Source organism: Anser brachyrhynchus, assembly GCF_964034855.1.
Source record: "Anser brachyrhynchus genome assembly, chromosome: 25".
Classification (NCBI taxonomy): domain Eukaryota; kingdom Metazoa; phylum Chordata; class Aves; order Anseriformes; family Anatidae; genus Anser; species Anser brachyrhynchus.
Window position 1 is genome coordinate 6,686,371 of NC_137718.1, and position 23,008 is coordinate 6,709,378.

The window sequence follows — 23,008 nt, forward strand, 5'->3', positions numbered from 1 at the left end:
ATGACTGAGCTATTAAAACAATGGAATGGCTAATATCCAAACTCAATTCCTTGTATCAGTGCTTTTTGTCTTCAGAACACTCTGGGGCAAATGCTCTGTCACTGAGTCACAAAGCTCCTGTTTTTTAATTGTGTGAACAGCTCTGTCTCTGCCCGAGTGTTAAATAACATTTTAATGTACAATTCCTATTCCCAGCCTCTTCTAAGTCTCTGAGAAAATGAGGAGGTCCTGCCCACAGGATGTCCTCCACCCACCTTTGGTGGGTAGCTGGAAGCACTGGGTTCCTATTGCTGTATAAACCAGGGAAGACCAACCTCCTATCTGAGGATTTTAATGTTGAGGGTAGAACTCAGTTATTTATGGCAGGCATCAAAAGATATAAACTGCTTCAGCCACATAAGTACTCTCTCTATTGATGGAGAAGGATGCGCACCTCTACAAGAAAATGCATTCTTAGATACCTGTATTAGATTGAGAAGAAATGCGTTCCTAACTTGAGGGAATTTGAAGAATTAACTTAGAGATGTAATTTTTATGTGTGTATAGGTAAATTGGATTATTCTGGGCTTAAAACACTCAATCCCTTAACAATGAGATGCAAAGGCTCTACCGAAGGACTGAGAAATACTAGAGATGCACATTTCTTCAAGCTCCAAGATCACAGCAATGCAGAGAGAGTAGCAGCATCTTTACTGCAAAGAGTTAACTCCTGCAGTCCCTCTGCAAAGATTTCAGACGGACTCCTGGTTCCAGCTCAGATCTAGGAAGGAAACCCTAAGCAAGGGTACGTACATCTAATACACCGCAGACCAAATAAATCAAACTGCAAAGGGTTCTGCAGAATAAGGAAGGTATTAAAGACCTCCTCCAGTGTGGTTCCAAGACCACGCAGCCCATATAAAAACAAAGGCATGATCCTCAAGTAGTCAAGACACTTCTGTTGGCCTTATACTACTGGGATGGGGCAAGAGACTCAGAGATAGTTTTATTGATTTATTGATAGATTGCTGATAGTAACAACAGCTTCTTTGGGTAGTATTACACTGCTTTCCCTAAATTCAGCAGCTCAACCCTTCTGCTGTATTTTTCGAATCCACCTAGCAGCCACTCCTCTGCCTTTCACACAGAATATATAAACTGAGCCACAACGTTAATGAGCCATTGCATATAGATGAGCTGGCAACCAGTCTGAGCTGACACGGCCACACATAAAAGCCAAGGAGGGCCTTGGGCTGGCTTCCGTTGGTAGAGAAGCTCTTGGACCAAAGTCCTGTGGGAATTACATGGTCTAGGGGATACAGGAAGCCGGGCAGCTTTTTCTCCCACCTCCCTTCTGCAGTCACCTTTACTGCTTAACGCCCAAGGTAAGAGGCTTAGTGCTACAGTATTTTCTTGAAAGCTGCCAGTGACACCGGGCTGGAAGGGCCTTGAAGTATGGCTATGCAACAGACTACAGTGGGATAAGCTGATACGAGTTAGCTGCAAATTAGCTATTGTGGTAATAGCCAGTATTGTTGTTTTAACCCTGTATTAGTATCAGACAGCCTGTCTTGACCTCATAGTTACTAAAAGGCTAAGTTCGTGCACCAGAACGGTTAACAAGAAATAGCTAACGATCTTTACAGCTAGACCGTAACTTCACTGTGTTTCAGTTTCAAGCTATAACTTACACATACCAGAAGTGCATTCAGATGCACTGTGAGATGCTCAGATGCTACAGTAATGAGTTTCTCAAAAGTACTGTTAAAAAAAAATAACCACCCTTAAATTCTCTCCCATTTGGGGCATGACAACATGTAGTGCATGGTTGACTTCCCCAGTCTCATAGTCGATTACTTTTCTCAACTCATATAAACATCAACAGGGAAAAAGAAAAAACTGCATATGTGTTAGTAATAAATTTAAAAATCAGGACATACCACTTAAGGGTTGACTTGTCAGAAAATGGTAATTAAAGTGTTCCAGCTGACAGTGCCCCTTTAATGAATTATTAGTTATGTTCTCTGAGAACATTTGATGAAAGACACCGTAAAAGTTCTTACTTAAACAAACCAATTTTCTGCATGATGCAACTTCACTGCACAAGAGGGTAAAAATCTCCATTACAGAATCAAACTAGAAAATAACCCAGTAATGGTTTGAATGATCAGGAAGTAACAGGTGCCCCTTCTGCTCTGATCGCCTCTATGTCCTACACCACAAACTTTTTCGATAGGTGCTTATCTAATATTTGCCACTGTTTCCTTAAATTCTGTTAAAAAACTTATTAAAGTGCAGCAGAAGTTTAGGTCCTCAGCTGCTAACTGTTAATAAGCATTATGCATAGGTACCATAGTGACTAACCAACTCAGTTTTAACACAGGTACAGCAATGCCCAGGGACTGATCCTTTTCATCTAATACCCAGTCACAGGAGAGGCTTCCGAACAGCAATACGTGCATTACACAAACGTCAAAATAGCCCACTTGTGCTGGGCAGTGGCAGCAAGTTCTTTCTCCTTGCATGCAGAGTCTTATAGGTGCTTTTGCGTAAGAGCCTCAGCCCAAGCCAATACACCTGATTAACCATAATTTGCTGTAGTGCATACCAGCACAGTTCAAGCTGCTGGACCCTGACCCTGCTTTGCAGTGCTCCTCATTGAGGACGGGGGAGCTGAACAAGGCACAAAACATAGGGGTGAGGAGGGGTGCGCTTGAAATGGTTGAACAGTGGGCATCTCTTCCCCTCTTGGATTGGTCTCAAGTTGAAAAGCTGATGGCAAGTAGTTGGGAGTCAGTCTGTGAGAACTTGGAAGCACAGCCTTTGTTAGTGGAAGCAATGTGTGGAGTGGGGAAAGAGGAGGGCAAAAGGGCACTAAGTCTTTAATCATGGATTTTATTTGGGTGTGAAGAAGGAGGAGGGCTGGGGGTGGTACATAGGCTTGGGAATGTGGTAAAGAAAGGGGAAGGTATGGGTTATACTGCATATAAATGCCAAAGGAAAAGGAACTGGGTAACTGATATACATAGAAAAGTTTGTTTGGTTAGGTCAGAGATCAGCAAGACTCTCTGGCCTTAATTACTTTTGTTATCTTAAGCATTTCTTTTAATACTCCATTCACTTTCAAAATATGTATTCTCACCTTCCCTGGTTTTCCCAGGAATCTTTCAGAGTATCTGGGACAGAGAAGACAGGCTCCAGTACCTGACTTGTCATGTGAGATGAGGTTCTTCAAAGCTTTTCCTGAACATTTACCCACTAGGCTAACTAAATATGAACAAAAGGGACAATTACTAAAACTGAATACAGGTATAATTCACCTAATTTCAACGGAATCAGTCCAGTGTAAAACTGGCTCAAAGCTGTGAATCAGGACCAATGAAGCACTTAATTCTTTCCCTTCTCATTTTTTAGGCCTTTCTTTTTGTTCTGGTGATGTCGCGTCAGTGTTCTTTGTGCCACTAATCTTTTAGCCTGCTTTGAAACACCTACAATTCAGTTTCGTTTGGTTCAGATCACTAATGGGAATTTTAAAGTAGTGCTTACCTTAAACCAATTCGGCAGCCTAAAATTCCCACTAGTGTCAAATCCAGATCCCCTGGGGACACTAAAGCTCCCTGCTTATTACTTCCCTCTTCAAAGGGGAAGCAGCCGGCCAACTTTTGTTTTTGACCTCCCCAAGCTCTCCAAGCTCTCTCGCAGTATGGTAGAAGCAATGGATGGGATTTCCTGTATTGGCTCCCACTCTCTTGCCTCTCAGACCTGTCTACCCCAAGACCTTCTGCGTCAATACGCTATTTTCGGAAATCAGAAGCTCCCACCCCATGTGCACCCTGCAGACAGTGCACCATAAATGCAGGAGGTGGCTCACAATGCAAGTTCCTAAGAACCTTCTTTGACCTTTCCTGAAAAGCGCTTGTTGATGCTACTGTTTTCTCTAGATCGCTTTCCATTATCACACTCATGCTTGATGTCTTATGCCCCAGTGATATTTATCTTGGCATCTGTTCATCTGGCTTAACCACCAGCCCTAGTAACAACAGGCAAATTGCATTGCTACCAACCACAGGCTACTCTTGGTTTCAGAACCTTCCAAGGCATTTAAGTGAGTTTTGACATGTGCAGGAGCAGCAGGCGACCCCCCCTCAACTTTCAGCCACCCTTTGGCAGGGGGAAACGAGACAGGTAGCAGAAAGAGGCTCTCATGCCTCATTTCCTTTCACCAAGTTTCTTGCTGGTTTCCAGCTCCATCCAGATCTGTCTGCCCTTGACTGTTCCAGGAGAAATGTAACAGAGAACAGTTCTGGGAATTCACATTTCTTGGCAGAAGTTCTGTGGACCCCCCCTAATGGCTGGTAAGCGGTGATATTCTGGGGTAAATGGGTGGTCCTTGAAGGGGCGTGATAGTGGAAAGCACTTTCCAGCCATGCAGTTTGAGCATCCTGTACCTGAAAGCTACTAATGGCCTCTTGTGTTTCAAGTGTAATCAGCAGCTCATCGTAACGCTAAGGTACATCCTTACATCTCTGGACTACAGTGGGAATGAGGGAGTTTGGCAGAAGGATGCGGCTTTACCCTCCTTTACATACAATCACAAGACAAAGCAAAGTTGCTACAGAAGTCCCAGGCATCTGTTCCTTCAGCAGCACAGCCCAACAAAAGATGTACTAGCACTATATAGCCTGAGGCTCTGTTTCTTGTCTGCAAAACAGGCTTGTGGTTTGGCGGGCATATTGGAGAAGGAGCTTAACAGCTGAGATTCACACTCTTTTGTTAGTTCACCCTGAATATCTTTACAAGCCTTTTCTACAGAACAGGTAACTTGGACCACATTCAGCCTGTGGGTGGCTGATAAGTTTGCACATGCCATACTGAGTGCTCACAGAGATAAGATAGTTTTATTTGTTTCTTGATTTCACAACACAGAGTTTTGATATGCAAATGTGCCTTCTCCGCAGTATCCCACAATAAATGCAAGGTAATTTAAGCTGGCTCATACTTTAATAAACTCTCTCAACTGCCTTCTGTGCTTCTGTGTAGGGAGAAGTGTTCACAGAGTAACCATGAAGCAGATAACAAACAGCAAAATATTTCCTGTTTGAGGCCCTAGAGCTTTCTGTCCCAAAGAGAAAAACAGGGAATTATAGAAGAGACGTTCACCACATAGATACAGCTGCTGCAATCTGAACAGCTACTGTGTGTGGGAGTAAGGTCAAGAGATAAGGGAGTTGATCTTACTTCCTTCATTCACCTGAAATTTGGATATTATATCTAAACTTGTCACCCAGGATGTCCACACAACCTGGTGGTGTGCAGGTGAGATGACATGCTGTATAGAACAGCTCTTCCAGTCCTCTTACACTCCAGCTCTGGTATCCCAGATCAGCTGCCTGGGCTTTCCTAAAACTTTGAGGGGTAAAGTGAGGTGAAATCAATCCTTCATTGGATTTACACCATTTTGCTAGGACTATGGAAATCTCAAATCACATCCCAAGGTCTGCTTTGAATTCTGTGTGATCTAGGACAACTGACACAAGATTTCTAAATGCTTGTTAGTAACTGAAATAAGAGCCTTGTTTTTGGAAGTAACTTAGCCCTGTGTTCAAATTAGGCACTTAACAGAAATAGTTAGAATAGGAATCTTGGTACCTAGAGCTTGTGTAGCTGGAGAGTCAGCTATCTAAGTTTGACAGGAGTGACAAGATGGAAGAAATGTACCTTGAGGTGCCAGTTTTTGATGACTGGAGAGGAACTCTGAAGAATCTGAGCTACTAATGTAGGCTCTTCAATAAATTCCCTCAGGTCAGTGGAATGAATCCACACTGTAGAAAAGATTTTCAGTGAGACTTAAGCTCATAATGCAAGCAGGACAGATGCAAGATGTCTGTGCAGATTAAGCTATGCTTTCCACCGGAAAAGAGACAGTGGGTTATTTGTAAAGGGTATCTAAGAATGCAACATTCATCTCATGTCTGTCTGGTCTTGTCTGGAATATAACGACCTTCTGCTGGAAATGCGATAGATGTTGAACATTATGAGGCACAAAGAGCCACTGGGCACTTTGTTGATAGGATAATTTAGATACAAGACTTGCCCAGTGAGAGCACTCAAACTAAAGACTTTCATCTGCTTAGGACCTACTAATCAGCTTAATATTTGTCCATCTCAGAAAAACATTGTATATGCCCCTCTTTTCCCTCCTTACTGAGAATATTAAGATATTAGGCACACATAAGCTTTTCTTCTTATTATTCTGATAATAAATAAGTTTCTACCAATATGGCAATTGGGCATCTTCTATCTATGTATTCTCCTAAAACCTGAGCTCCATTAAAATACTGACTACAGTAAACTGATGTTCTTTGCAGTCACTGACTTCATCCACACGACATCCTAGTTTTACTTCCATATTTTGAGTAGATGGGGAAACAGACACTAAGAGGAGAGCACTTGTCCCATAGTACACAACAAGAAGGGAAAAGCTGGAACTAGGCTCAAATATTTGGACTCCTCAGGGAATATTTTAACACTTGATTATGCTTCCTAGGTGCTGTAGCCAGAAGCCTTCTTATTAGGACAGATCAACTTGCTTTATGGGTTGAGACACAATATATTTGCTAAGTTTACTCTTTACTGTGAAATAACAAAGAATAGAATGTGCTGAATACTAGTCTCTGACCTTGGTAATAAGTTGATTTAATTGGATTTGATTTTTCAAATGTAGCATCTTAAGTCAGCCATAAACTCTGGAATTAGCATATCACATCTCAACACAGGAAAGATTTTAAAGTAGCATAAGGAGATGAAGTCCATGCCCAATGAATTTCAAATTACACTGAGGATGAACTCAGCCATACGCATGTTAAACTAAAATTGTGCAGACTCTGAGTGCATCAAGCAAAGTTATTAATGGCTTACATTTGCTATTAAGAATGCGAAGTAGCTATTTTGTACCCAGCTTGTTCATATGTCTCTTCACATCAATGACCCATGTGATGGGTCAATAATTCACTCAATGTGCACTGAAAGCCAGAAATGTCTTGCAAGTCAATTACACTTATATAAATAATTAGGAACACAAAAGTAACTGAAGGGTTGGAACAGAAAAAGCTGTACTGGCAAAACCCAGAAACCCTGCATACCCCAGGGACAGCAGACTGTCTCTGTCTTTAGATTTGCAGCTGGTGTACCCCAATACCTTCAAAAGGCACTGTGCATGCCCCTGAAAGCAGAAATTAGCTTGAAAGGGACAGTTTGGAGTTTTAGTATTTCAGGGAATAATCACCTTTCTTCTGTAACCAAAAGTTGTTTGCTTTCTGCAGGAGATGTGGGGAAAAAAAAAGTAGAATATTAGGCAAATAGCTGCCATCTGAGATTTGATTCTCAAAACTTGCTCCTGAGATGTTCAGCTTTAATGGCATTCAATTGTAGTAAGTCACAAGAACATTTTAACCAATCCATTAGGCACAGGTGGGCTCTGGCTCTCTAATTCAGACAGACAAAACTTGCTTCAGCAAACCTCATATTAAAGAGCACAAAATGTCTTTGATACCTTTGACTGCAGCTGAAAATCTCACAAGTCAGACTTTTTTACAGTCCAGAACTTGTGACCACAAACTGATTTTAAAAGCCATGGCATTGGCTGCAGGACATGCTATATGTCCCTTCAAAAGGCACTGGAATGACTGCTGCCACCCACCTCAAGATGCAGCAGCCAAGCAGAGATGAGGGAAAAACTATTGAGATGAGACTGTAAGGGGACAAGATGCATCTAGACAGCTTGGTTGAACATCATAGAAATCAGACATCAGGAACCAGAGGTAGGACATAATCTGTCAATCAAAGTTTGCAGTGCTGCCAGCGCTTCTGATCAGAGCACTGAATGACGGAAAGAAATCTTCCAAACTACTGATGTCTGATACTCTTACTGTTGAGCCTCAACTGATTAAACATGCAGCATCAGCCAGCAAGTGCCAATCTACCTTGCAGCTGCTGTGTGAGAGACTTGCAGGCGCAGTGAGCAGAAAAAGGAGTATGGCAGATCAGCAGGTAGGTGATCATGTGTTTCAGTAAGTGCAGAATGTCAGATGGGCAGATTACTCTACGACATTGCCATGAACTTCAGTGCCCTAAGCTTTTTTTTTTTTTGGCTGCATGAGGGGCACATTCTGGTAGATAAGGGGAAAAAAGAACAGGTGTCCCACAGAATATTTGAGGCTTGTAGTCAAATGCATGACTGATTACCTAACTTCAAGATTTCTAGGAAGACTTCCTATATGAGAGAGTCTAAACTATCCAAAAGGGAATAAGTGAATGTGTATCTCATCAAAAATGCAATGAGCCATTTCCATTTTTAACAATTTTATGATCTCACTTGTTTGTTTCTTTGCTTTTTAGACACACAATAAGAAGTGAGATGCTACATTGTCCCTCCTAGGTGCTCCCATTCCCTTTTACCAGCTGTAGCCCACCTGACTGAGTACAGGAATCAGGGCCTCTTTTTATCCTTCTGGGATAAAACAGTAAGTTCAAGGAAAAATTCCTATTAATGGAGAGCAAGTCTGGAATGATACTCCTTTGATAAATCTACTGGAAAACTTCTGAATGGCACTTCTGAATGTCAGACAGGCCACAGCCATTCAGAGGGTCCTAACACATGCTCATGAAGGAAGTAGTCTGCTAATATTTTTGCCTAAGAGAAACTATGATCCTTGGCACAGAGACTCAAGAAACCAGGAGAATTGGATTAGAAAACAATGCAAAATAAAATCAATTAGCAGAGAAAAGCAACAAATAGATGGAAAAGTAGTAAAAGAACTAATAGTAGAAAAAAAACTCTCATAAAATATACGTGGGTTTCACTTATGAGAATACTAGTTACCAGAGGAAGGGGAATGAGAAGTTCTAAATATTAAGCCTTATAGAATTTGTGCTGCAATGTAGCAAGTCTTTAATGTCTGGCAACTGATTTGTGCAGACTGAAAACTACTATACACACAGTTCAGTGATATAAATTTTCCAAGGAGAAAGATACACAAGAACACATACTTTCATCTTGAGAAAAGACCTTCCTCACTTTGTTCTTTATCTTAAGAAAGCAATAGAAAAAAGTATGAAAGAGCTGCCCTCTCCATGGAAAAAATAGCAATAATTTGTATTCATAGTGCACCATTGCTCCTGAAAGATCCAAAAATACTTTATAAATGACAGCTGTGTTCAGGGATCATTTCAGTTACAACTGAAGCAACATGCTGTTCAGTACAGGAAATCCGAAAGTTGCTTTGTAATAACATAACAGTCTACAGCATGAAAAAAACCAGTATCAGTACTAAAATAGCTTTGCAGTTGCACATAAAGTAGTGGAATTACTGTTATTTCCTTTGCAGACAAGGAAAATGAGTTAGAAAGCAATGGAAACAGTCTGAGACCACACATTCAGGACTACAGATTAAAAACTGCCTATTTCCAGACCAATGAATCCAACTTTCTTCTCTTCACATCCTTAACCATTTAGGTGGAACTGCAGGCTACTGCTGCAGAATGCAGCTACCATCTATCACATCATCTGGTACATCTCCAATTTCTTTTTTTCCTCACAACCTCGCCATCTGAGAAATGCCTGAGGCTGAGGCTCCCAATGGCAACCTTGCAAAGCAGGGATTTGAATTTGGTTTATCAAGATCAAGGTTGCAGCTATTCTGCTGTGGTTAGATTGACAGTTTAGCAATGTTAAAGTCACCTTGCTAGCCACAAAAGATCGGGACGCTAAGTTTACAGCCTAGCTAAGGTAAGGACTGCAGTAGGACAGTGTTCTTAAAGCTATATGAAAATATTCCCGACTGCTGACTGGGACAGCCACCCACTTCACTGTTCACCCTGTTTCTATAAGCAGCTGAAAGATTGCAGCAGAGCAACAACACTGCAGTGTGCAGTTCATACCATGAGTTGCAAACATTTGGTTGAAGCACCGATAAGCCGTGTGCAGTCTTTGTCAACAAAACGCAGAGGCAGAATTCAACTCTTCCTACTGCAGTATAATCCAGGTTAGGTGCTCATTTGCCTTTCTCTTATCTTCCTCAGGTTCACACAGAAGGAGTGTTACAGGTCTGGCAAATAGTAAATCCAGTCCTGTCTCTAAGGCTGACTGAGCATGCCGTGTGTGACCACACAGCAGGGCACGCAAGGCTGTTGCAGCCTGTTCTGAGTATTCTCTTACCGCAGCTCTACTCAAATTAGCTATACCCTGCGATGTGAATTACTGTGAGAAAACTTGGTATCATGGCAACATTTGATTTCTTGCTTTTCTTTAGTGCTGTGCAGAGTGCAAAGAGAGCAACTTCATGCTTTTCTTGTGCACTGAGTAAGCAAGAGCCTTCTTCCAACCACGCTGGGAGCTGTTGTAACAATGCCAAATATTTTCTCTCGGTTCTAGGTCCTTCTGTCATTATTTTCAGTCATACCCATTGCTAGGTCTTTTTTGGGGTGGTACAGAGCCACTATCAATTTAAATTCACCAACACGTTGGACAGAAAGAGTTTATGTGAATGGAAGCTCTGAAATGACAGGGTAATGCTGAGATACCTTGAGATTAGATGCCAAATCGGGGTCAGGACTGTCACGGTGTTCAAAGGTGGTCTTGCCTTCGGTAGCGGCCGTCTTCTAGCTGTGTGGCTGATGCCTGAGTCAGCTGCCTCTCAGCCTTCAGGGCATTTGCGGAAAGCCCTTTCAGTGCACCAAGCCGATGACTGAGACTTGACATTGCCAATCTGCAGAAACAAATTGTAAGTTAATGATTCAACCCCTTTAATAATTCAGCAAAGAATAACGAAACGAGAGCGCGCGCAGAATTGACTCACATGACTGTGTCCATTTTCCCCGTGACTTTTATAGGTGGTGTTTATGCTGTACAGCCTTCCCAGCACACACATTACTGCAATAAGCTCTGTGGTTACAGATTGCGTCTACTCAGTCACCCAGGTGAGGCTTATTACAGCCTCCATCCCCACACCTTTGGAGTGTAATGCCTTTTTCTGGCAACAAAAAAGAAAAGTGACTGGACAAAACTTGCCTTTCTCCTTTGAAAAATTTATCAGAAAGCAAAATATTTTATTTTCAAGATTTTTTCAGTAAATCAGTAAGTAGAATACTCAACTAGCATAACACTGGTTGTGTTAAAGCCCCAATTTTTTCTTTTGCAACTGCAATGACACATCACACAAAAAAAAAACTGCAAGGAGAATCTTTTTCTTTTGACCAAAGAGAAGTCCCAAAAGATATAATTTGCTTGAGAAATAATTTCTCCCAGAGAGCCACTTCCTGCTGAAAAATTAATGTTTTCAGTGAAAACCTAATTGTCTGAAAATAGAAATAGTTCTGTTGGGAAATCCTGCTACATGGTAAAGACAGCTTAGCTCCCAGTTCTCTCTTCTCCAGAGGCAAGATACCCAGCATGAGTGCATATCTCACAACATATCCTGAGGGCGAAGTGGATCATCTGCAACATGGGAATTCTCTGTCATAGTAGAAGGTGTTATGGGAGATGCAGTCTAGCTGAGAAATTAGTCTGGCACTGCAAAAATATATAATCAAATAATGAAGTTTCCTTTAGTCCTTATGAAGAGATCATTGCTAGAAAGCGCTGGCAAATGTTTTTGTCTAGACAGCTGTTTTACAAGCGCCACGTTTCCAGTAAGTGGCAGAAAGGGAGTATCTGTGGGCAAGGGCTGGCCTCTTGCCTCCGTGGCTCCTAAGGCAGGAAGAAATGCTGCTTTTGTATGTTTACCCAAGCCTCGATGGTGTTTGCATATGTGACATATGCTCTCCATGCAGCTGAACTCTTCAGGCTCTCTCCCTCAGTAAATGCAGCCATGGATTAACTTTGTGTGCAGCACTAAGTACCATAACATTAATTGCTAACAGTGACAGTACTGGCCTTACTGCTGTAAACCTTTTATTTGTACACCTGAAGTGTGTTAACCTTTGCGGACCCCAAACAGTCCCAGCCTCCAAGAAAATAAGATTTCTCAAGTGCCTGTTGTTGTGGTGCATGTTCTTTCATCTACTCATTTGCCTGTGTTCTCATCTATGAATTGTTCTTTCAAGTCAGCTTTGTGAGGGGAAACTGCCGCCTGTCTTTTCAAGCAATGTGCAGCAGGCATAGTGTGAGCAACGTTTCTGGATGCAGGCAGCTACCGTGCGTTATCACTGACGCCTCAGTGAAAGGTACGGCTCCAAGGCACGTTCATGTGAGTGGCACTAGGTGTGCTCAGCAGAACAAAGCAGAGAGCAAACTCCATAAAGCAAGCACAAAGCAGAATGAGAAGGAAGATCCAGTTAAGGTAGTGGGTTAGAAACCCCTACTGTAACCGGCTGGCAAGGCATTACAGCTGTCTTCCTGAAGTCTCTTAGTCCCTTACGTAATGATGGTTCCTGGAGAGTCCATACACCCCATACATCAGTCCATGCAGGTTTCCTTCCCTTAAAAACCAGGACATGGGGGAAGCAAGGGAGGAGACGACACATGTACTTGTGCTATCACTGCCAGCGGTGGCTGGAACACTCCCAGTTCACCCAGTTTGAATGACAGAAGGATGAACCTTTCTTCCCCTCTGACTACAGAGGATAGGTTGGGCACTTAAGCGGACTCACATAAAGCTGGATAGATCATACCTATGTGTTTACAGTAATCTGAGACAAAAGGTACCTGTTCTAGAGATATTTCATATTCAGTGATTACAGAAAATGCACAGCCCACAGGTAGGTAGGTACCACCTTGCCTCTCTTGCTTAAAAACAGCCATCACTGGAATGGGAAAGGGCAGCTCTAACATGTTGTAGTAACTCTGCTTGGCAGGAGAGGGGACAAGGCAGTGGATAAAATCCTTTGGTGTACCCACTAGAAATTCCAGTTGGACTTTAGGTTAGCAAAACATAGTCACTTGGAGCGGGGCTGTGCCAAGACTCCCAGTTAGCATGCTGCACCAGACTGAAGGATCACGTCTCCCAGGTGTAACTGGAATTTCAGTCAACGCTTTGGAAGTACAGACACGGTGTTCAGTGCTCAGATCTGATATCAGGAATAAATACCTAACAATGACATTGCCAAGTCCAAGAAGAAAGCTTGCCTGTGTCATTTTGACAGTACCAGCATTTCTGGTCCCTTTGTTAACATGTCTGTCATAGATCAAGTGGGCACAGAGGACGGTGTAAATCAGATTCTTCTTAGAAAAATCCTTAGGGCTGAATGTAACTGGCTGCTGTAGGCAAGGTTATATTCTTTTTATACTTACAATTGATTCAATTCAAGGCCAGCTCTCTTTGGCAGTCCTTGATTCTGATATAATTTTGATAGAAGCAGTGAGACAGGGAGTTGGGATACTGCTACTGCCCTCCCATCCCAGCAGGCAAATTCCGGCTCTAGTCAGGGCATCTACTGAAAAGCAAATGAGCTGTACTCTCTAAAATTCTCAGTAGTAAAGCAGTCAGCAGAAAATACACAATGAGACTAAGTGTTGTGGTTGGCTTTTCTAGTAAAAAAAAAGGGATTTTATAATGTATTAGGAACTGGATATTTCATGTACTTTGTTCAGAGAAAGTTCAACATAAAGAAACTATGCAAAGGACTGAAAGAAGACCCGATTTTTGAAAAGACCAAAATGGGACTGAAAAAACAACCCTTTAACTTTGTTATCCCCCTTTCTTCTGCCAAAACTCAATAGAACTTCATCTGAATCCCTAATAAAAATGTATTTCTATCAAAAGTTGCAAGTTCAGTGGGCTGCTTTTCATTTATGCTGTCTCCCCCTAATGATTAGTCTCTGTCAACTTTGCTCATACATCCATTGCTGAGGGAAGAAATATATTTGAAGCTATGGGTATCAAAACTTCAGTGAAATAATAGGTGACAAAGCATTGTTCTTGTCCGACCTCCATCAAGCCTCAAACACCTTCCCTTTCCTTCACTCACTGATCTCCACCAGTGCTGCACGTGACTGAGATTAAAGCCATTTCCCTGGATTTCCAGCATTGCACTCAGGACTTACCCAAAGATCAGTTAAAGCTCCTGGTCATTATCCCCTGCGTTCAAAATTTTTCAAAACAAAACAACTGAAAACAAGCAGGAGTGAAGAGGACCACTCAGTTACATTTCGGGGTGAGCGGAGGAGCTCCAGCCGGTATGTAGCAATCAGGAACTCTATGGCTCTTGTTACCTACTTGCAGGAATATAGGTGGAGGAAAAGCAGAAATGCATCTCTAAAGAACTAACTTTCTTAGCATTTATAAATTACTCTGGGTAGAGGGAATAGGTTAGTTAGGAAAGATCAGGAATTTGAGAACGGAAATCTAAAAGTTTCTGCTTATGCCAGTGATCTCTGTGAAATAGGAGACTGCAACAGCAAAGTGGAGACTCCTTGTTTTTGTAGCTGACCTTGACCTGTCATCTGTAGTCAGAGTGGTTCTATTGGTAAACGTCCCATCGCTTAATACAAGCGGTGCCGTGCACCTTCTATAAACGTATTATGCCGGGGGACAGCAACAACATTGCTAACTCCTACAGCAAGACATTTCACATGCAGAACAGACTGCAATACCCCATTTATTTGGGCCCAGCAGGAAACATATTCTGGTAAATATTAGCTAAGACATAGTTGGGTTACTTTGCTGATTTTAACTGAAAGGACCGAGTGCTATATTATATAACTTGCCTTATATAATCTCCTCTAGACAGTCTGCGATACACTTGCAGCATGCTTTTATACAGGAGGGAATTTTAGTCTTGCTGAAGAGAATCAACACATTTCAGTTGTGTGGGGGAGCAAGAAAGATTTGATGAAGGGACAATTCCTTTGTCATCCTGCCTGAAGAAGGGTGTAATTCTTCAGACTTTTATCTACTTGGGGGTAGCTAAAACAGGGCTTGTAAACAGTCTGAGGACAGCATGTAGGATTTAAAGAGGCAGGAAAAGAATGGTAGAGCTGGGGATTTATTTTCAAGGTTGCAGTCTGGACCATGCTGATTAGCTTGTTGTCATCATCTCTTCTGTGATTGTTATCTGTCGATTTGTATGTCCAGATCCCCATCAAATTTTGAAAGATTTCTAGTGAGGGCTGAATCAGACCTACCAGAATCGTGGTAACGATTTGTCACAAACCTACGTGGAAAGATGGCTAGATTAGAAACCCATTTTTTCCCCCAGATTTCTCTCCTCCACACTTGTTCAGTAGGATTAGGAGCTGACCTATGCCAAAAGCATGCACACGCAGCATAAGATGCACAGGGTGTGGCATCTGGGCACCTCGCGCTGCCTCTGTTCAGATACTGACAGTCAGTGTCCGCACTGCTGCCAAAGAGGATGAAATGAATAGCAATGACAGCTGAAGCTGCACGTTTCCACACACCGGGGAGTTAAACACTGGGACATTTCTGGGAATGGTGTGTTGCACATTAATGTTTTTTTCTTTTGCTCAAACTATGCATTAACATGAACACATTAGTAGCGTGTCAAGAAAATAAAACTTGAGGATTGTTTAGAAAGTGACCTCATTCTCCCCCTTCCTCAGGTACCTGCTTAAAGTTTAACCTTTGTCAGCTACATTCACAACCAATAAATTAGCGGCAAAAGTTTTAAACAGTGAAAAGCTACATTACAAGTGACCTTCATTTTTGTCATCCTGAATTTAATAAGCAGAGAAAGGTGGTTTCACTGTAAGTGCAGAAAAAAGGCAGCTATATAGGACAGGAACAATTCATTCTCAGGGCTGTTGATACAAGCAAGGACATCAAATCACAGAATTTACTTCTGGCTTTACAAAATAATTAATTTTTACTTACTGATAATATTTTCCCTTTGCTACTGATTATGGTATCAAAAGGTAATCTATGGTCCCCATAACCATAACGTCTAATGGAAAGACTTGTTTTAGCCAGCTAAAACATTAGGCAGCTTCTCCAAGTCAATCTAGATGCCTCCAGAGTAAATGAAAAAAAGATTTGCCAAAGAGCAGCTCATTACTTCGTAAGTGTGGAGACAAGACAAGCGGCTCCTCAGAGGGTTCATATTCTTCCTTTACTGGCAATTAGGAGTCAGCTGTACAACTGGCATAGGCAATTACCTAACATTTAAATGGCTGAATCTAAATAAGACAAATTTCACAGTAAACAACTCATGTCAACGTATGTAATCCACTGCATATTCCTATGGATTACTCCCATTCTGGATAGAGGATATCAAGGCTTGAGGCAGCTCAACAGCTCTTCCCACACATAATTCCCACTGAAATCAAGTGAAAATTGGGCAGTCGGTTTTACTATGGTTTGAGCCCAAGTGTTTTGCACCTAGCCGAGATGGAAGCCAGGGTGGGACAGTGATATGACACAGGCTTTTGGGTTAGTAATGTAGCGTCTTCAGCTCGCATCTCAAAAAGTATTTGTAAGTGTTCAGTGCCACCTTTTACTGGGAAGGGTAAAATGGCAGCAAAAAAACAAAAACAAAAACAAGCCAGTAGCAAACAATTACAAAGTTCCCAGCACCGCCTTATCTGAGATGCACTACTAAGTGCCACCTCTTTCTAAAGCAGGCAGCAGCCACAGTAGCTGCAGGTCCCTGAAACATTCAAGTCTCTGCATGGCTGGGGACTTTGTGCCCTTCCAGATGCGGTAAACTCAGAACATCCTTTGTGTGAGTCACCAGGGAGAATAGTTTCCCCTCAAGTTTTTAATTTGAGTTTTTTCTGAGCTGAAGCATTTTGCCCCCAAGAAATGAGATTACAGTACATAGTGAAATTCAGCTACACAAGAAGAATTTTGTTTAACAAAAGGCTAAATAAATAGGCATACAGGGTACATTTCCAGGGTGGCTTAGCTAATCTAACACATCTTCTCTGGCAAGAGAACACATTTTATGCTTGAAGGGTGATCGGCTCTGAAATGAATTATTTCTTCTAAGAACATTCCTAAGTTGTGGGTCAAAATCTGACCCCAGACCAGCCTGTGAACACAGCAGCCGCTAACTACAGTGGATCAACCTCACCCCACGTCTGCATGTCTGAATAACTCCAAACCTGGGAACTTTCCAAATGCAGGCTGATCCAAATTCCAGTCTGAACACATCTGTATTATTCTCCCCATCAATGACTCATATTTCCTGGGTCTCTTGTTAACATGGCCAGTCAAAGGACAAAATTAACAGGGACACAGAGCTGCATTTTCCTTTAAGGGTGGATTTCAGAATCCGACCCTTTTAGTCTTAGCATTACCTTTGTGGTGAGAAAACATCCAACACCCCTGTTGCTGGAATATAATTATTTACTTTATTCTGACCTAATAGACCCAGATTTTGTGTTTCCAGAATTTGAAATTCACACCCTCAAACCCAATCTATAACTATGCTAAAAATAACCGCATTTGCCTGTCTTGATTAGATCTTCTGCACCCTCTATTATTTCTTCCTAAACTCACTGCCTGTGTCACATTCAGGGTCTCCTAATGCCAATGTATGCACACACATAATTCTTAGGTCCCACTTCATCTTCTAGAAAGCAGAAAAACCTCAAAACTCAGCCACTTCCCACCTGGTCTCCCAGTTCATGTCCACAATGAAGTCAGCTGCTTCTCTGTGCCTCTGCTTATTCAGCTGAGCAAGGGACAATGTTAACAGTTGACTGATTCAAAGTTTTGCGAGTTTACTGAGCAAGCCAAAATGATTATTTTTTTTTTCTGGAATGCTCCTTAGGCAAGAATCTGTTAGTTTCCTCATATACTTACTGGAACTTTTCCCCAGTAGCAAAGGGAAAATATGCAAATGATGTAACTTTTTCCTAAGCAAGCGTCTTGAGACTTCGTCAGGCTTTACTTCTTGCCCGCAGGTAAATGAGACCTGCATTACCCATAATGTTTATTACTTCTCATTCTCCAGAGCACTATCAGCAGAGGGAATGTTCAACTACCTCCGGAAACGCTTTACCAGCCACATCACAGAGCGAAGCCGGCGAAGAGCAAGGCTTGTTTCTAAAGATGGAAGGTGCAACATAGAGTTTGGCAATGTAGAGCAGTCAAGGTTTGTCTTTTTGGTTGATATATGGACAACTATCCTGGATCTGAGGTGGAGATACAAAATGACTATCTTCATTTCAGCATTCTTAGGCAGCTGGTTTCTTTTTGGTCTCCTCTGGTATGTTGTGGCCTACATACACAAAGATCTTCCAGAATTCAACCCTTCCATAAATCACACCCCCTGTGTTGAGAATATCAATGGTCTGACTTCAGCTTTCCTGTTTTCCCTGGAGACCCAGGTAACCATTGGCTATGGCTTCAGATGTGTCACAGAACAATGTGTCACTGCCATTTTCCTGCTCATCTTCCAGTCTATCTTGGGGGTAATCATCAATTCCTTTATGTGCGGTGCCATCTTGGCCAAGATATCAAGGTCCAAAAACCGGGCTAAGACCATCACCTTCAGTAAGAATGCTGTCATCAGCAAACGTGGTGGGAAGCTCTGCCTCCTAATAAGGGTAGCAAACCTCAGGAAGAGTCTGCTAATTGGGAGCCACATCTATGGAAAACTCTTGAAGACCACCATCACCCCAGAAGGAGAGACAATCATTTTGGACCAGGTCAACATAGAATTTATAGTTGATGCTGGCAATGAGAATCTCTTCTTCATTTCCCCATTAACTATTTATCATATCATAGACAAGAACAGTCCATTCTTCCACACAGCAGCAGAAACCATTCTGCAGCAAGATTTTGAATTGGTGGTGTTTTTAGATGGCACTGTTGAAGCCACCAGTGCTACCTGTCAAGTGAGGACATCTTACATCCCAGAAGAGGTGCTCTGGGGTTATCGCTTTGCTCCCATCGTGTCCAAGACCAAAGAAGGGAAATACAGAGTAGACTTCCAGAACTTCAGCAAGACAGTGGCTGTGGAGACTCCACACTGTGCCTTCTGTCTCTACAATGAGAAAGAAGCTAAAGCCAAAGAGAAGAAAGGTTATGACAATCCTGGTTTTGTCTTGTCAGAAACCAGTGACACAAAAATGTAGCTCCAAATAGTTACCAGACTGGACTTCTTTTCATAATGAATTCAATCTTGAGAAGATTAATAACTTAGTAAAACAGAAAAGAAACACGGATTTGTTTTAACTGTAAAACAGCATTCATCTTCTCATAAGCCTCAAATCAAAGAGGACCCGCACACCAGTGATCTCCAGAACACTATTTAACTATGCTATATATTTCATAGAATTTTTATTTTTATACCTATGGGACATTTTATGAAGCTGCTAAGTTGGAGTGTCCAACTAACCTAAGTTCCCAGAGGCATGGAGGTCTTAAAAAGCCTGAAAAGATGGAGAGAAACTTCAAATCATGCTAAAGATGCACAGATGTCAGAATGAGAACATGAAAAGAAGAGACAGAAGGTAAATATGAAAAAAATACAAAGGGACTTAGGAGCCAAAATCTCCAAAAAATGTATGTTTCTGGTTGCCAAAGTCCTCTGTGAAAGCAGACTCTTTGGCTCCATACCACTTGAGCACTTTCAAATATTTTCAAACAATCCCTTCTTTCTTTGAGGCTGGTACATCTACAGAAATGGAGCACTAAGGGATAGGGCATGCTTGGGAAGGTAGTTGAAACAACAAAACTTGGCTTGGACCATCCTGCTGCATCTACAACTTAGTTAAAAAAAAAAAAGCTTCTCTTCTGTGAAAGCCTCTGATTCCTTTCAGGGAAATAGCTAAATGTAGAAGAAGTAGAAGGTGAAAAACAAGCAGAAGCAGAGACAACCACAATGGGAGAAGAGGAATTTTGCAGCTTATTCTTAATTGTGTCATACTTCAGATACTCTTCTCTCCATTTCCGCCAGGAGGTGACTACTTGTGATATATTGGAAATCTCTGAAGACAATTGTCCAGAAAGAAGGTGAGCTGCAGTGGGGAGATGAATACATCGATTTCTTCATGCCTGGCAGAAAAGCAGTTCTCTGGGAAAAGACAGGAAACTCCCAGCAATAGATGTATCCTTCAAAAAACCCATAAAACAAATACCAATGATCTCTTTCTTTGAAGAATGAAAGTATTCTTAAAACAAGAACACAGGAAAGATGCAGAGGTTCCCTCACCATCAACTTCAGGTTTAGTTCCAAATGGTTCATCTCACTGCAGCAAAATGTGCACCTCTATAGCAAATGAGTCCTGCTCAGTGGTAGCTAAGTAGTGGTGAACATTTTCCTGGTACAATTTTTGACATTTAAGTTTCAAATACAAGATGCTTCAATAGCTTTTTGGTGAATTTCCACATCCTCACAGCTTTTGTTTTCCCAACTAGTTCTTTTGCTGAGAGTCCAAGTGACAGACCAAAGAGGGAGGTTTTTTGGGAACTCTTCCAGTGATGTAACTCAGCTCATCTATTTTCACCACTGTGGTAAAACAGAAGGGCCTTTTAAAATGCTGTTGGACTGAGTGGTTTTTAAAGAAAGGGAGAATTAAGCAGTGAAATGATAAGACAATTCTGTAAATGAATGGACTGTGAGAGTAGAAATATAAACATCTGGAAACCAAGACTGTTCAGGTCTCAGCCCCAGTGCAGCATCAACCCCTTTGTTGGTTCAGAACAAATCGCTGTGTTTCCTAGTTGCCATCTGTAATGTGGGACAAAGTACTTCAGCTGTACAAAGAACAATGTTAAGAACAATTGTGTCACTAAAGCACTTTAAAAGCCAATTCTCAACCGTCTCACAGTCTTTCCTCTCTTCAAGGCATGGCTGTTACACCCATCTTCACTTCTAGGTGGAAAGGTCAGCACAAAGCTCTGTTCCCAGCACGGGTCACAACCGCTGAATACGGCTGCCCGACAGCTGGCTGCAGGGCATGCTGCAACTGCCAGCAGAGATCTTTAAGGTAATTCACAGACATTGCCCAACATCTCAAGTGTACTGATTTTGCAGTCTTGCAAGCACTGCCAACTGTAAAACTCTTTTTACAGCCCCAATCAGCACAGCATCTGAGCCCCCCCGACCATTAGTGCCTCGCGGACCGTCTAGAAGGACAGTCATTATCGCCCACGTGGAGTGGCACGGCAAAGCACAAGCAGGGAGCGATTAGCAGCTATCCACAGAAATCTAGGAGTAAGCAGGGAAGTGGAATGAATTCTCAAGAGTGCCTGGCTTGTCTGCACCAAAAAGGCTACTTCAGTGCTTCTCAGCCCTTCCATAACTGCTGCTACATTTCCTTTGCAGACTTCCTGCACAGTTGCCCTGTGTGTAACTTCCCTGGAAAGCAGTACTGTCAGCACTCAAGGCTTACAAGTCACACCCCTCACCCCTGGGAGAAGAGACACACCAACGGGCCCCTAACTGAAGAAGACAGTCTTTACTGCACAGAAAAAACAAATTAGCCATAAATCCATTTAAATAATCCATTTAAGTTCAATCCACCTCGACAGTGAGGTGACAGGGATGAATCCTGCTTTCTTTAATGAAAGTTGGTCTGCGATGTTAGTGCTAGGGAAAAAAAGTAATCAAAGACTACTCTAGTGCCTGTCCAAGGGCAGCACACATCCTCCAAGTCTTAAAGGATTTCTAAACAACGCACTTTTGGGCACCTCCCTTGTAAAGCTATCTCACAATCCTAAGTCTGTAAGCTCTTCATGAGACAGCTTTCCCAGCCTTTTCCCCTATGCCTCTACACCACACGTGTGAGATGTTATTCTACGCCTAGAAGCACTTAGAGCTACCACGACTCAAACCGAAGACAGTTGATCCCACTGCAAGGATTGCTCGGTCTGAATCCCCACCTGATTGCTGTTTGCCATTGATGACTCTGAACGCCATCTGATGTTCACACCTTCTGGCTGTTCGGTTGTACCTTGCTCAACAGCCACCTTGCTGCCTACGGTATCAGAAAGGCGACTGTGTCCTTTCACGCTTTAGCACTACAGAGGTGGAACCGGCTGCTGCATGAACAGAGACAGCACCGGGGGGACATACCCCAGGTCGACAGGACCATGGCTGAGCTACCAAGCTTCCTTGGAGAGGGATCATACTGGGACTGAACTGGGAATCTAGGAGTGAAGCCCTCTTGCTGACTGTCACCTCAGGAAGCGGCTGCCAGCGCCGCCTGCCCACGGCGCAGCCGGCAGGAGATAGAGCCCTGCAGCAAGAGAACAATGAGTGGAATTTCCTCTTTCTGTCCAGAGAGGGCTGTTTGTCACCAGAGAGATAACGTCCCAGGGCAGGGAAAAAAGGTTATCGGGAGACATGCCGCACACAGTGCCACTCAGGACAGACTCCATAGGAAATCTATTTTGGGGGCTGTCACCCATACTGCCATTAAAAGAAAGTTCAGTTAAGAGGATGAAAATAAATTTAATCTTGCTAAGCAGAAGTGGCTGGAGGGAACCACAGATCCGATACTGGAAAACAAAGACTGGTTTCTTTACCCGTGACAGCGTTTCATTTTTGCCTCTCCACAGCACTCTTTTCTAAAGCCTTATGGTTCTCTTCTCCCTCCCTGTCTGTCCATCCAGTCTGCAATCTGTCCATACTGTAGCAGAAACAATTAGCCCTTTCCACAACTAGTCCTTTCCACACAGTGGGGTATGACGCAGAGGCTAACAGCTGGGTTGGTATAAAGCAAAGCAAGTCTCTTTCTCTTCAGGAGAGGAAATCAGACCATGTACTTACTGCTGGATTAAGGCCTAAAGGGTTTAGCTGTGAAAGTGCTAGCCAAGCAGCTAAGCTTGGGAATAATGTGTCTACACTAAACTTAATTTATCTTCTCATTTCACAAACAACATGTTTCTTCTACTGTATTTATTTTAAACATTCATTCAAGCTGTGCATAATATTTCAATCATTTTGAAATAGATTTACCCCCCTGCTGGCAAATGAATACGGCATCCTGCTGACTGCTGGAGAAAGGGCCATGAATTAAAATAACTGCTTTTAGTAAACTGACACGTGCCGGTTAGCTGTCTCCACACACCCTTTGGTAGTAATGGGCAAAGAGACCCCTAAATAATAATAATAATAA

At 42.3% G+C, this 23,008-nt stretch overlaps 2 protein-coding genes across 6 annotated transcripts in view; one reads left to right on the plus strand and one right to left on the minus strand.

The window, feature by feature from the left end:
* The window catches only part of KCNJ5 (potassium inwardly rectifying channel subfamily J member 5), a 63,742-nt gene that overhangs the window by 36,245 nt on the left and 4,489 nt on the right, over positions 1 to 23,008 (minus strand). For both annotated transcript variants that reach the window (XM_080567520.1, XM_080567519.1), the window contains one exon: positions 10,561 to 10,745. The gene's annotated coding sequence lies outside the window, so the exon portion shown is untranslated. The remainder of the gene's footprint in view (positions 1 to 10,560; positions 10,746 to 23,008) is intronic.
* On the plus strand, positions 570 to 22,929 carry KCNJ1 (potassium inwardly rectifying channel subfamily J member 1). Of its 4 annotated transcripts, XR_013941930.1 has the most exons (3): positions 570 to 1,364; positions 17,893 to 20,875; positions 20,961 to 22,929. XR_013941930.1 is itself a non-coding variant. In XM_080567522.1 (2 exons), exon 2 carries the CDS (start codon positions 17,912 to 17,914, stop codon positions 19,016 to 19,018), a length of 1,107 nt encoding a protein of 368 aa, XP_080423648.1. In that variant the 5' UTR covers positions 570 to 1,364; positions 17,893 to 17,911; the 3' UTR covers positions 19,019 to 22,929. The 4 variants fall into 4 exon arrangements, 3 of the variants coding, with proteins under 3 accessions (XP_080423648.1, XP_080423650.1, XP_080423649.1); XM_080567522.1 differs by having other exon boundaries at positions 17,893 to 22,929; XM_080567524.1 differs by lacking the exon at positions 570 to 1,364 and adding an exon at positions 2,796 to 4,334 and having other exon boundaries at positions 17,893 to 22,929.

Bases quoted from the DNA above. Each gene is read 5' to 3' on its own strand.
- KCNJ1 (XM_080567522.1), top strand. From the start codon at position 17,912: ATGTTCAACTACCTCCGGAAACGCTTTACCAGCCACATCACAGAGCGA.